Raw genomic sequence first — 14,182 nt, 5'->3', positions numbered from 1 at the left:
GATAGCAGACAATAACCAGATAGCAATGGTGAGGGTCTGTGCTACCCAGGGTCTCATGAACCGCTTGTGAAGATGTGGTTTGACAATAAAGAGAAACCGATCAAATGATATAGCAGCTAGTGTCATTGAGATAACAGCTATTATGTACCAGTATAAGTAAAAAACAAAAGTACATGTTGTTGTCTTCTCCTCATCTGTACTACCAAAGATCCACTTACCAGCAGCTAATGCAATGATAGTGAAAGGAAGGTACAGTAGAATCAATACAAGATGTGCCAGTATGAGAGAAGTGAAGAATATTGTTGATGATTGTTTCCAGGACTTCCTTTCATAGAGTGTGATAGATAGTACCACTCCATTAGCTATCACAGCTAGTATCATCTCAACAGTAAGAACTGCTGCTATTACTGCAGCATGGAGCTCTTCCCTTGTACTAGTAGTGCTACTGTTATTCATCTTACCTTCTCCTAATAGAATATCAGCTTATACTCTGCAGTAACTCATGAAATCATATAAGGTCATTCCAATTAATTCATAGGCCACCCACAATACTGAAATATCATTTTAATAACTATGTATACACAAAATATATATAGGCATTAACACTTGACCATGTTACCATAATTTACTAATAAATAAATAACAAAAAACTTAGTAGCATACATGAAAATGATGAAGAGAATGCGAAACAAAAAAACTCTTAATCTCGGGCCTGAAGTATGACTGAAAAACAGGATTAGCTAGTATATTGAAGAGGTAACAGATAAAAGCAGTAAAGCTATACCAAACTGGCACATCTACAAACAAGAAGGCAATCAAGTACACAACAGAAGGCACAAAGCATATCCCATAGACTATTAACATGCTTCCAAATACTCCAAAGAGTCTCTTCTTCTTTGAGGCATACACACTCTCTCCTGCTATCACTGACTCAACTTTGAACAAAGACTGTTAAAACAATAGCAAAAACACTCCTACGATTGATGTTTATCGGTAACAAATAACACAAGTCAGGATCAATGTCAGAGTCGAATGCAATGATATATATAATGTTAGATACAGCAGACAGTATCCATATAGCAATGGTGAGGGTCAGTGCTACCCAGGGTCTCATGAACAGCATGTGAAGATGTGGTTTGACAATAAAGAGAAACCACTCAAATGATATAGTAGTTAACATCAAGAATATGGTCACTACCATCCACCAAAATATAAACAAAAGAAAGTAACATGTTCCTGTCTTCTGCTCATCTGTACTACCAAAGATCCACTCACCAGCAGCTAATGCAATGATAGTGAAAGGAAGGTACAGTAGATTCAATACAAGATGTGCCAGTATGAGCACCAGCAAACTGTCCACTGACAACATTGAAGGGAATTTTTTAAATGAAGAAAAAATGTTTAAATATGAATTATAATGAGTACGTTTCTTTTTGATGAAAGGAACTATTGATTCCGCCATTGAAATATCCAACCTAATCACTGATTCAATATCATTCTGACCTAGCAAAACCTAATGCAAAAAATGCAACATAAGGACATCAATATGTATCAGAAAATGTCAAAAATTTGGGGTGATTTCGGAGCCAATCTTTGGAAAAAAAACATGGGCATTGAGGTTGAGCTCGGAGCTTTCTTTTTGCTTCATAGTTCACACATGTTTTACAATATTACATTAGAATACAGCTACACATGTACCGCATTAGATATTTGACAGATAAATAGATAATAGCATAGATAATAGAGTAAATGAAAGGGATTGGCAACAGGGCGTAACAACAGGAAATGCGGGTTGGGTTACCACGTGACAACCATTAGTGTTTTGATTGATTTCCCATCTCCTCCATTGGTGAAGTTGCTCTGGCAGGATTTCGAAGGAAATTTGTGCTGCTCCAGGATAGCGCTTGCTTTTGATATATAGCCTATTCCACATAGAATTTTTAGAGCTACCTGTAGCATGGTTTTTATCTCCAAAAAGCCATTTTGCGACCAGTTAGAGGTACACAAAGTCGCCTGTTTTTGAAACACTTTATCGTTCGCAAAACACTCAAGCTTCATTGTATCACTATGCAAGTTGGCTCATTCCATAGGAGATTTCAAGCTCTTTAAAATGGTTATACTTATTCGTAGCTCAAGAACAAAATGAGTCTCTCAGAGGGGGAAAAGATGGTATTTCTAGTTAAAGAGTGACGCGGCTACTAACGCATGCATTGATTTACTGAACAAAAAATATTAATAAAAAGCATAAACATTGGTTAGTATTGTGTGTAAGTTTTGTTTGCATGAATTGTATTCTCTTGGAGTTATTCAAGAATAAAGCAAGAAAATCCCAGTTTTTTACTCCAAAATCGGTCAAAAAATCCCAACCCTCCTCTGTTTACTTAGCAACAATACAAATGAATGGAGGTTTGCCCACGCCCACGCTTCCGTTTCCAATCCCTTTCATTTACTCTATTATCTATGATAATAGTACACACATGGGGCATGACTAGAAGATGGGCATGACTGGAGACATACATGTACATACATACATACATAGTTTTACATACAGAAGACTTCTGCTACAATGGAGTTTGGTCAAGCTCACCCCAATAGATAACCAACAAGAAATTAATGATTACCAAAAAATTAATTACATACATGTACATGTAGGACTACTTTTAACGGACTCACTGTCCATTGCTCAATGGACCAAACACTGCCCATCAACACATTAATAATAATGAAAGTCAAATTATGCAATAATAATAAATTAATAGTTACTAAAATTTACTATACTATACATCTGTTCCCATGAAAAGTGTAGTACACTAATTAGATACTAATTAGATATTTAATTAGATATCTAATCTAATTAGATTAGATTAGATATTTCGTTTGTTTATGGATGTGACATGAGAAAACACATACTGTATTTCCTCGAGTATAAGCTGCCCCCCAGTAGCCGCCTCACTCAAATAGATGCCTCCCGGGGCCAAAGTAGTGAAGGAAATTACCGCCGCCTTCAAATAGACGCCGCATGTAATGTTATTTATTGTTATTATTATTAATAACTAGCAATTAATTAATTAGTAAAATGGCCGTCTAGTCACAGTTGAGTCTGAGTTGACTGTAGTCACTTCATCCTATCAATGAATTTTTTCTTTCAAGGAAAGGTATAGATACATGGTACTTCTAGACCCTTTCCAAATGCCCTTTTCTCATTAACAAGAGCTTCTATTTAACCCCACGAAGCAAGAAATATGATGCAACTCGTGAGAACACCCTTGGAAGGAGAAATAGCTCCTAATGCTAAGGCACTGGGGAACATCTAAACTCCTACAGCCTGAGGTAGAACATGATACCGTATAGCGGAAAATTTTGGAGGGACTAAAATTTGGCGAATTGCTAAATTTTGGTGATTGGCGGATTTTAATTTGGCGAATTGGTGGCCACGTGCATTGAGCATGCGTATAATGGCTCAAAATGGCGGGTTTAATTTTGGCGAATGGCTATCAAAACGCCAAATTCGCCAAATTTAATTCCCTCCAAAATTTCCCGCTATACGGTAGTGCTCTTTTTCCAGACCTGGAACTGAAAGTAGTAATTGACATGATGAAGATTAAATTATTAATTATTACAAATTTTGTTTAAAAAATATTTTAGGTAAAATTAATAATTGATTTTAATTATAATTAATAATCGCCGCCCCCAAACAATGGCCGCCCTCGTATAGTCGCCTCCCTCCTATATATGGAAAAATGAAATAGACGCCGCGGCTTTTACTCGAGGAAATACGGTAAATAACATGTAACAGCAGATGGTTGCTCATGCATGTACATGTGTACTGTATAGCGGGAAATTTTAGAGGGAGTTAAATTTGGTGAATTGCTAAATTTTGGTAATTGGTGAATTTTAATTTGTGGCCACGTGCCATTGAGCATGCACATAATGGCTAAAATGGCAGATTGTTATTTTGGCAAATGGCTATCAAAACACCAAATTTTCCAAACTTAATTCCCCCCAAAAATTTCCCGCTATACAGTATACATGTAGATCATACCAGTGATACCACATTTCAATTGACCAATCAGAACACTTAACAAGTGGTTGCAAATGTATCATACGGCATACATGCACATGTAGTATTTACATGTAATTGTATTATCAATACTTACCCATTTTACTAAAGAAAGCATACAGGACTCCCATCAGGTCCCCAAGGGTTAAATTATAATCAGCGACCACAACCTCTATCTGATGGAACTCAGCCAGGTGAATTGCATCAAGTGTCTCGTTATAAAAGAACACGATCAACTGAAAAATATTTGACAGGAGTGAACTCTTTCTACAAAATTGAATGAATTAATGATAAAAATTTGTACAGCTTGAGAAAAAATAAGTAAAAGTATTCAAATGTCAAGAAAAACATTTGTCACTTTATTCCGACACAGTAGGTGATAAAAGTCACACCTGCTGTTATAATATAAAGTGGTTGCTATGGCTACTCATCGTTAGCTGATAAATCATGAAAATTAATATAATCAGCTTTTACTAGTAGCGCATAAAATCATGACGATGAACCACACCCACTTGTTGTCCAAGTTTGTAGAGCATTCTTGTGCTAACAGCAGTAGTGTGAGTCCTGAAAATGTTCTTCTGAGCTTCCTCTAACTTCCAGTCATATTGATAACTAGTATTAGAAAAGGAAAGTGAGAAAGAAAAGATAAATCATGTACATGCACATTGTATTACGATTAATATGAATTGTACGGTATGTACAGTACATGTGGCAGTTTATATACATGTAGGAGGAGGAAAAATTTGGCAAATTGCCTACTGTATTTGTAATACCGTAAACGTAAAAAATTTCATGGCGGATAAATTTTTATTTTTTTCCATGGGCGACACAGATCCACGAAATTTTAATGCAAGGGTGTGGTGGTTAATTCAATAGGCCACGTGACAGCCAAGCGTACTGATCATGAATATTACTCATCTCTCTTTCATACTTCAGCATCTCTGCTTCCCAGATCTCCTTATATACATGGTAGTCCCTGATAACTGAAAAGATAGTGAAGGTAGGCATCTCTGCAGGTGTCACCATGTCACCATGTGGTCAATAAATTAATAAGATTGGGTAACACCTACCACGAAATTTTTAATGCACGAAAATTAATTTTTACGGAAAAATTCCAAAAAATTCAAAAATTTACACCACGAACATTTTTACGTTTACGGTACATAGTATTAAGAACATGTTTATGTGCCAAAAAATTACACAAGATCAAAGAATTCTCTCCTAGCCATTTCTGACTAAATTTGGCTTGAGACTAAAGGATAGAGAATGGTCTGGCTACCGGGACTAGAATATACAACTGTAATAAGGCATAAGTTGCTTTAAAATGCTTAAAATTGATAAGTGCTTTAACTAGCACTATTAATCACGTTCATTCTTATAATCAAAGCATTTCAAAGCACTCAATTACTTGTGCTTAAAGTAGATTAACTTAAGTCCCAAGTACATGTACTTGATCCCAACCCTGGTATTCCTAGTGCTACACGTAGATGGATATATTCTAAAAATAATGCAATATTTAGGGCTAACCTGGCATATCTTTTGTCACCATCCACAAGATTGGAACGACTTTCGAGTACAAAGTAACTTCAGAAGTGTTGATTACAGCTTTTTCTAAAGAAAAGTATTGCATCGCATCAATGAAGTATCTAAACTTTTCATTTGTGTCAGCAGTCTTGCACCTAAAATTATTATTATGATATTAGAAGACACTGAGAAACAGGCACACTTCAATTCTACAGGTATGGTAACTGGCTTTAAGCATTCTTGGAGATGTAAAAGGTCAGAATACCCACATAGAATGTCAAGAAAGCCAACAGGGTGAGGCCCACTGGGCCTGACAGAAAAGTTTCCCACTCTTATAAATACTTCTTCCTATTAAATACATGTACACAGACTAGGAATAATGGCCTATAAACGAACCTTAATTAAGTAAGCAATCCTGTTGAGTATGTCAGGGGGCAGCTTTAGCAAGTAACTGCTAACAGGATTATTCCTATAATCACAAATACAAATGTAAAAGCTTAATTATAATATGGCAGGGTCATGCTTACCACTCAATGAAGATTTGGTTGTCATTTGTCAGTTTACAATTCTTTAACTCATTTTCATAGTTTTGCTTATTTCCGAAGCACTCAAACTGTAGAATGGCTTCCAAACAGTTTAGATCACCCAGCTTCCTCCACATCATCCCCTCGTGATATTTCCATTTAACATTATACTGGTGCTCGCCATCTTTTAATCTACGGCCTAATATGCTTTTTCTATTTCCTAAAATTAATGATAAAGTTTCCATTTAAAGTGGATGTGGTATTAGTGTTACACAGTCAAAATTAAACAATAATTTGGTTTGAATACAATATACATGTAACATTCGCTGCATTTATCAATTATAGTGTACAGTAGGACAAAAAAAGTTCACGTTTTTGCACTGTTATAGGATTGTACAACTCAAACTATTGTACCATATTGGTTTAGTTTTCCACCTTTATACACTATTGTTGCAATGAAATGTAGGAACATTAATTATTATTACGGTTATTCTATGCTTTTTGTAAAGGAAGTGGCTACGGAACCGGTACCGGTTCCCATTTTCAAGGTCTTATAGAACCGGCATGATCACGTGGTGCCTAAACCACGCCCGTTTACACACGTGCTTAATCATGGCAGCTGTCGTTTCGAAGTCTGTTTCTTCTGCCGAACATTCTGAAGCTAAAGCTCGGCCCCAAGTACCTTCTTTCGTGCTTGGGGAACGATTTGAGTCTTATGATGAGCTGGAAGCTAAGTTGAAGCAGTATGAAAAAGCTACTTATACTCAATGGTGGAAAAGGGATTGCAGGACAGTAGATGCCGCTAAAAGGCGTGTAAACCGACAACTCTCTGACAAGATACGATATTATGAAGTTGTATTTAAGTGTATCAATGGTGGGAGAAAGTTCAAATCTAAAGGAGAAGGGATACGATCAACAATGTTAGTTTGATTATACAGTACTGAGCAATTAGTTCAATGATCTCATTGTGACCTGTTGTACCAGGACCTTTCGTCAGAACTGCCCTGCAGAGTTGTCTTTGATAGCATCAGAGGATGGAAATGGATTGGTTGTGAAGAAATTCTTGGATGAACATAACCATCCTGTTAACAAGGTAATTGTAATGTCAAGTGTTATTTGCCCATTATCTGTAGCTGTTGTAGCAATTATTTAGGCAGTTGCCTAAGCAAAGAAAGTTATCAAATTCAGAGGAAGAAGAAGCTAAACAGCTTCTAGAATTGCGATGTAATAAAAAGCTCCTTCAAGATAAACTATCTTCAGTGAGTGGAAAGGCAGTTCTTCTAAAGGATCTTAGTAATCTAAAGACCAAGAAAAATAACGAAAAGACTAGGAATAATCTTGAGACCACTGTCAAAACTTTGATTGAAAAGCATGGTATGTGTGACACCTTGTAATTTGAAAGGTTTATAGTGGCATTATATACACAAATCAACTTGTTGATTTTTAGATATTTCATTACCTACAAAACTGAAAAAACGTGGTAGGCCGAAAGGACATGAATTAACTGTTATTGGATTGCCTACCAAAAAACGAAAGTGTAGTGAAAGCAAAGTATTGCCTTTTATCAAACTTAGTACACGTATGAAACAAAAAGGTAATACGAGTCTACGACTATAATTTTAATAATAGTTATTATTAATTTAAATTTAGTCATATTGGAGTGGTTTGTTGATAAAGACGTAGCTACTCGTGCTCTTGGTAGTCCTCCCAGCCTCATTGAAGAACATAATGTTGAGATAAAGCCCGAGCTAATACATGAAGGAGTCCTGGATGAAAATGTCGACGTTCATCTTGTTAGACCATTCTTTACTACTGATGCATGGCTGTGTGTAACAAACGTGGTACAAGAAAAACAGAAGACACATGTTTACTATTGTAATTGCTGTCATCAAGATCTGGAGAATTTTCCATCTATTGGCTGTGATCATTGCTTGTTATGGACTCACCTGAAATGTTGTGGTCTAAAAGATAGGCCCAAAACAAGATATTGGTTTTGTAGGAAGTGCCACACTAATCCTACTCTGTGATGTGTGTTGTTGAAAATATTTGGATTAAAAAAGTACTTTGATAAACTATAACAATAAAAAGAGTGAATTCAAAGAAACAATGATGAATAATTGTGAGATAAACAAAATTAAAGAAAGAAAATAAGGAAGTTAATTTCAGATAATGATTAATCAATAATTACTATTTAATTAGCTCGTTAAAATGGGCGTGGTTTAGGCACCACGTGATCATGCCGGTTCTATAAGACCTTGAAAATGGAAACCGGTACCGGTTCCGTAGCCACTTCGTTTTGTAAAACAACCATTTCGTTTTAGCTCACACTTGCTAGGCTAGTATTCAAAATGGAAATTTCGTAATCAAATGTAATATTTACATGATCCTTTTTCTTACCATTAGTTCATTTTGTGGTGTTCCATTTGATTGATTGACTGCTTCAAAGAGTCTAACCTCATGCGAACCATTCTCAGCTATCTCTTTACCTTCTTCAGTCAGCTCCCACAATTCAGTCTGTTTCTGCTCTGTCTTTAAAATCTAAAAGGGAGACAAAAACTCCACACTACTATGATGTGCAAATCAAGTGCTAAGCCTACGTCTCCAAAGGACTCCAAACTCTTTACGGCTCCAACCACGTCTTGGTGATTTCTACCAACACTAGTAGCATATTCATAGGAATCTACTCGACCCTTTTCTGCCAGAGCTTCCAGGAGAGCATCGGGTAAAGACTCCGTCTGAGATGCCATCTTGACGGGAACAGTCCAACAGGGAAGCCAACCACGTGTCTAAAGGCGGGGCCGTTCATTAATTATTAGATCTAATTATTGTTAGGCCTATAGCTATAAAAAATTAAAAACATTATTTTGTTGTTTGTAGACACACATTCAATAAAGTATGTTAATAATTCAATGAAGTATGTTTATAATTCAATTAAATCCCGGTGGCTGCATAGTCTTTGTTGTCATGCTGTCTAAAATCTGGGGGAATGATCCCATGTCATTGTCTGCAGCTGAGGCTAATCAGTATCACTTCATCATCAAAAGTCACCTTAAGAAATGGTCCAGCCACTTCTGTCTGCCCATAATAACCATTCACAACATGTGAACCTTGCTCAATACTGATTGCTCTTATGCTGGACAATGGTTGACAAAACTGGCTCCAGGACATACAACAATCTCTCTTAATTCCCATCAAAAGCAACCTCATAATAAAGATTCTCTCTATCTGTGTACAACAGGCCTGGAGCATCAATTCTACTTGTTGTACGCGGACCCCTTACTGCCATGAATCTACTGACTTTGAGATGAGCAGTGTTGGTAGGATCATCTAATATTAGAGCCTGAGAACAACAGCAGCAACCCATGACTTGAGGATTGGAGCAGATGTTTATGTATTAAATTCAAGTAGAGTATCTACTGCTGAGAGTCAATGATTCAACTATGAACAGAGTGGTCTTATTTTATTGAAGGTGTGGTTTATGATGGAAGACCATTGGAATGATGCAGATATCTATATTATGCTTACACATTGTAAATTTCTTGTATGCCCAGCTTCATTAGCAGGTACAGATCTACTAGACGTGAGTCCAAAAATATTGATTATTAGAGCCATTACATGCCATTGAGAAGAGCTTCCGCCCTAGCTCAATGTGCAATTCAAGCATTATTATTGTGTCAGTGTTTAATAGCACCACTAAATTTGCTAGCTGCAATTTAGATTATCATTTTTTAAACAAAATTAATATAAATGACAGCAACAAAAGCTTTAGTTTCAGTGGCCCCGGGCCAGGCTACAAAATTTTACATCATAAGACTATAGTCAATATGAATTTCTGTTTTTTTGATATTGCCCAAATTAAACTTGTCTTTTTGGCCTTTACTTTTCCAGCTCAGAAGTCAAAACAGCTATAAGGCTGTAATTTAGTAGCAGAACTAGTAGCTGATCCATAGCTATTCTCATTCTGAGAAGAAAGCATGTGACAATAATGGTACTTTAGCTATCATTATTATGATCATGAAAAATTATGATTACTGCTCTATCTACAATTATAGTATACGGAAGTTGCAACAGAGTGGGGAGTAGATATGTGACACACTGCATGGTATGTTATGAATTGGTGTTTCTTTGATTGTCAATACATTCCTTTGTAGCTCATTTCTCCTCTATAATCAATCTTCGCATAGTTGCTATATATAATTTTCTGGGGAACATCTGAATATAGACAATGTTTTGCTATGTGCAAAATTGGTCAAATTCCTATAGTTGTAGAGTACAATAAAAGTGAGTGTGTAACATGAATTATATTCATGGATCATTATTATGAGAGGTACATAGTGACTCTGTGACTGATTGGTTACGGTAATACCTAGCCCCAGACCCTCTCCCACTCTGTTTATGTAGTGAGGTATTAAACCGTTAATGAAGCATGTTAGAAATAGTTAATTTATTGAATAAAGTGATAGATAGAGCACTGCATGATCTAATTTACCTTTAGACTATACTGTATAATCGTGGGTGGCTACCATAAATGATTCATTGAAAATAGTCTTAGTGCCTAGGGGGTCAGTGGAATAACAAAATAATAGTCAAGGGCTGGACATCAGTCTTTTTCTACTCCTCTAGCAAGAAAGATCACAACACAGCCTGATCAGTTTTATACTATTACTCAACACGTCACCAAATACCTACAAGAACTAATATATACAACTTACAAAGATCACTATACAAGCAACACTGAATAGCTACCATAAGCCTGAGCTGCAACCATGTATGCATGTTTATATCATTGTGGTTTTACACGGCACAAAATTAGCTAAATGTTGCTATACAACTATATAAGTTTTTCAGAACAAATTTCATGAGTGACATGTCATTTTTTAAAGCTGATACTGGTCTGTTAATTTTTGTCAATGACACTGGAGCAACAGTGGAATAAAATAAACTAAGAAATTATGGACTCACCCTGCATGGTAAACCACTACAAAACCATACAGTGATGGTCATAGAGGAGAAAGAATATCAACTTTTGCATGCATGTCAACAAGAGGCATTCTTGATGTAATGACTGTTAACGAGGAAATAACTGATGGTGAATATGTAAATAGAAATTTATTACTTCGCTTATTAACTGACATATATATAAGTGAGTGAAATCATACATGAAGTTGGTTCATTACTAATCTATCTTCTACCTTATTCTCCTGACTTAAATCCAATTGAAGTGGATTTAAGAGCCTGAGACCTTTTCAAGTGAAAGCTACACTGCAGTCATTACAAGACAAGTGTGACCTTGAAAGAATTTTGTATCAATCAGTAATCATCACTGAGTACATTCAATGAATATACAGCATATCACTATTATTGTCAACACACTCCATAATACATGTTTTAAGTTCCTTGGTTAGACTAGACAATGTGCAGAGCTGTATTGCCATTTGACAATGAATACCGATTCTTTTTAAAAAAATTTGAAACAATCTTTTCTCTATTTTCACAAAAAAACTGAAAACTAATACTACTGTGCAGTACAGTTATTGATTATAAAAATACACACTATTAATAATAATAATATACACAATAATAATAATCACTATAACTACAACTAATTACGAACATATGTAACTGATTAATATGAAACACAATGAAGTTGCATAACAGTATAAACCCTATGTTAAAATCTTCTCAAAGATATGACAAAATGATCTCCCTTTGCTCTAAATACTCACTGTCAGTTAAATTAATATCACCACAAAGTTGTTGAATTATTTTTAATTGTTTCAACTTTACATCGACAATTATACAGGGAAACACATTAGAATGATCAGTCATTGATGATGTTGCACTGCTGTTACCATGAATTGCACGAGTAGCTGCCATTTCTGCCTCAGTTACAGCTTCAGTTACAGTATCTTTTCGAGTTTTCTTAGCACTGAGCAGCAAAAGCAGAACTTCAAGAGGATTATCATAGTCATCATACATTCCTTAACTTCAGATTAGGTACTTCATATCTGTCACCATGTTTTGCTTTCAAAGAGTATCGCTGAGTTGACATTATCTTTACTGATGGTTATGGACATACAAGAGTTACTCTACATTGACTTCAAGATGGCATAATAATGGAAGCTACTGGAATGAGGGAAAAGAACAGCACTTATGATTAGCTCAAAACATCTACTTACATTCCAGTAATTGACTGCATACTTAATGAGCTGAACAAACAGTTCTCAGGTCCCAATCTTGATATACTATGCTCTAATCAGCACTGAAACCCTCAGTTGTCCAGCTTTTTAGATCCTGAAAAGCTTCTCCTAATTATTTATAACTACAATCTCAATAAGGATAAGATTTTTGAAAAGTGTTTTTTGGCCAAACATGCTATAACAACAACTGGTAGAAGTTTGAGTAGCATCTTTTTGAAGTTATCACCCCTAAAAATGTATTTCCTAATTTAGTCAAGTTATTGGAAATCATATCACTAACCAATTACCATAGGTATAAGCTCTGCATCATGTGAGTGATCCTTTTTCTCTTAAAACAAATCAAAACATGGCTTCGTACAACAATGATAGAACAAAGGTTGGTTTGATCCCATCTACTGAAAGAGACTTATCTGCTCAGTTGTCTCTGATGAAGTTCTAAACAGATTTGCTGCTAAGGATAACAACAGGAGACTGAGAAGAATCATATTGCTGTGACTGACTTGAAATTTGTTGAACCTATGATGGAACCATAAATTATAGATCTTTCATTATTAACATCATTATTATTATTAATTAAAATTGACACAATGCCCATCATGAATAGTTAATTAGCTATGCAAAAATTTTTAAAGCGCTTTGTGCATTGAATATTTCTGCCTGGGGATCACTACAGGAGTAATGAAATCATGCTAACACTTTGAAATACTACTAATACACAAACACACACATGTACTTGTCATTGTCCATTACCGTAGGGAGCCTTTTTTCAAGGGTTGTAAATTTCACAGATTTCATAAATCTTTCACAAATATTGTGGTCTCGAATAATAATACTTAATTGCAAGTGAGTGTGACGGCATGTTTCACATGGGCATTTTTATAGTAAAGATAGCCTTTTATTTGTATGTCCACACTTATATTTCTTCTATACACGCTGTATTGGAGGAATAACAAGCCTTAGCAACCACCCGCCCACACTCCTTTATCTAAGTGGGTGTGGTCACAGCAAACAAAATTGTGTGTTAAGGCTGGTTTACAATATTACCATAGATATTGTAGACGTAGTCTATAATATCTATGATATTACACTAGTCCTGATGTTACGTTGACGCAGGAATAGAATCTGGTTCTATTTTAGCAGAAGGCATGCGTCAAAATGACAAATTGCCCACGCTTTTGATTAAAAATTGATGTTACGTTGGCCTAGCGCCATATTGTAAACTAGCCTTTACACACAGGACAAAGTTATCAGCTGTCTAACAACAAGAGAACATAGAGATACTGTCTAAAGACTTGTCAGGAAGCATTATAAGGTGGAGAGAACCTCTAAAAGTCTTAATAAGTGCCCAGCTATGCATACAAGGTGGTGAAATCAATTATAGGCATATTTTTACATTGTACGCTTGTGATAGAGCGATCTGCAAGATAATTCAACCGCAAAAAAATTGATTTCAAATTTAATGACAACTGCAAATCCCAAAAATGGGATTGCTTAAATAACAAAAATTATAACAAAAAAGTGATGCTCCGTTCAACCCCATTGGTACAAAGGAGCCTTAGTTGCACAAAAGGATCAAGCCCAGTAGGGCACATAACGTTACAGAAAAAAAGAAGTCTAAGTCTTAGAAGCATACATAATCTAATTTAATTACAGTAATGTTTACATAAATCAATAACTAACACATCAGATCTAAGTCAGTTAACATGTACATACCCTCTTACAAATTAACACATATACATACATACATGTACATATCTTCATGCAGGGTTCTATCTAGGAATTTTTTTTGGGGAGGAAGCCCAGAGCAGTTGACCGGGGGGGGAAGGTTGTGTACATACATGTATGTACATGTACAGTACATGCATGTAGTTACA

At 35.7% G+C, this 14,182-nt stretch overlaps 2 protein-coding genes and 1 long non-coding RNA gene across 6 annotated transcripts; 1 reads left to right on the top strand and 2 right to left on the bottom strand.

Annotated features, from left to right (window-relative positions):
• Positions 1-4,572: 4,572 nt before the first annotated feature.
• LOC109585874 (phenylalanine--tRNA ligase alpha subunit-like) lies at positions 4,573-8,894 on the bottom strand. Of its 2 annotated transcripts, XM_020002022.1 has the most exons (7): positions 8,706-8,894; positions 8,506-8,646; positions 6,112-6,328; positions 5,981-6,053; positions 5,787-5,932; positions 5,588-5,739; positions 4,573-4,672 (listed from the first exon to the last, which is right to left on the bottom strand). In XM_020002022.1, the coding sequence occupies exons 3-7, from the start codon at positions 6,246-6,248 to the stop codon at positions 4,650-4,652; spliced, it is 531 nt and encodes a 176-aa protein (XP_019857581.1). In that variant the 5' UTR covers positions 6,249-6,328; positions 8,506-8,646; positions 8,706-8,894; the 3' UTR covers positions 4,573-4,649. The 2 variants fall into 2 exon arrangements, with proteins under 2 accessions (XP_019857581.1, XP_019857582.1); XM_020002023.1 differs by lacking the exons at positions 4,573-4,672; positions 5,588-5,739; positions 5,787-5,932; positions 5,981-6,053; positions 6,112-6,328 and adding an exon at positions 8,154-8,444 and having other exon boundaries at positions 8,706-8,879.
• LOC109585873 (uncharacterized) lies at positions 6,613-8,242 on the top strand. Of its 2 annotated transcripts, XM_020002020.1 has the most exons (4): positions 6,621-7,028; positions 7,093-7,201; positions 7,251-7,277; positions 7,803-8,242. In XM_020002020.1, exons 1-4 carry the CDS (start codon positions 6,673-6,675, stop codon positions 8,133-8,135), a joined length of 825 nt encoding a protein of 274 aa, XP_019857579.1. In that variant the 5' UTR covers positions 6,621-6,672; the 3' UTR covers positions 8,136-8,242. The 2 variants fall into 2 exon arrangements, with proteins under 2 accessions (XP_019857580.1, XP_019857579.1); XM_020002021.1 differs by lacking the exon at positions 7,803-8,242 and having other exon boundaries at positions 6,613-7,028; positions 7,251-7,509.
• Positions 8,895-11,568: 2,674 nt separating the features above from the next.
• On the bottom strand, positions 11,569-13,246 carry LOC109585877 (uncharacterized). Of its 2 annotated transcripts, none has more exons than XR_002186707.1 (3): positions 12,589-13,246; positions 12,288-12,551; positions 11,569-12,234 (listed from the first exon to the last, which is right to left on the bottom strand). It is a non-coding gene; the product is annotated as an uncharacterized LOC109585877 (long non-coding RNA). The 2 variants fall into 2 exon arrangements; XR_002186706.1 differs by having other exon boundaries at positions 12,288-12,536; positions 12,589-13,243.
• Positions 13,247-14,182: the final 936 nt, after the last annotated feature.

This window comes from Amphimedon queenslandica, unplaced genomic scaffold (genome assembly GCF_000090795.2).
Source record: "Amphimedon queenslandica unplaced genomic scaffold, v1.1 AMPQUscaffold_12992, whole genome shotgun sequence".
NCBI lineage: Eukaryota > Metazoa > Porifera > Demospongiae > Haplosclerida > Niphatidae > Amphimedon > Amphimedon queenslandica.
Note: the sequence above shows the minus strand (reverse complement) of the source record. Positions and strands in the feature narration are given on the sequence as shown.

Coding starts and splice junctions, on each gene's coding strand:
- LOC109585873 (XM_020002020.1), top strand. CDS start 6,673: ATGATCACGTGGTGCCTAAACCACGCCCGTTTACACACGTGCTTAATC. Junction 7,029..7,092: donor GAAGGGATACGATCAACAAT/GTTAGTTTGATT, acceptor CTGTTGTACCAG/GACCTTTCGTCAGAACTGCC. Junction 7,278..7,802: donor TTAGGCAGTTGCCTAAGCAA/AGAAAGTTATCA, acceptor GCTACTCGTGCT/CTTGGTAGTCCTCCCAGCCT.
- LOC109585874 (XM_020002022.1), bottom strand. CDS start 6,248: ATGATGTGGAGGAAGCTGGGTGATCTAAACTGTTTGGAAGCCATTCTA. Junction 6,054..6,111: donor AACCAAATCTTCATTGAGTG/GTAAGCATGACC, acceptor TTGTGATTATAG/GAATAATCCTGTTAGCAGTT. Junction 4,673..5,587: donor GGTGACAAAAGATATGCCAG/GTTAGCCCTAAA, acceptor TTCTAATACTAG/TTATCAATATGACTGGAAGT.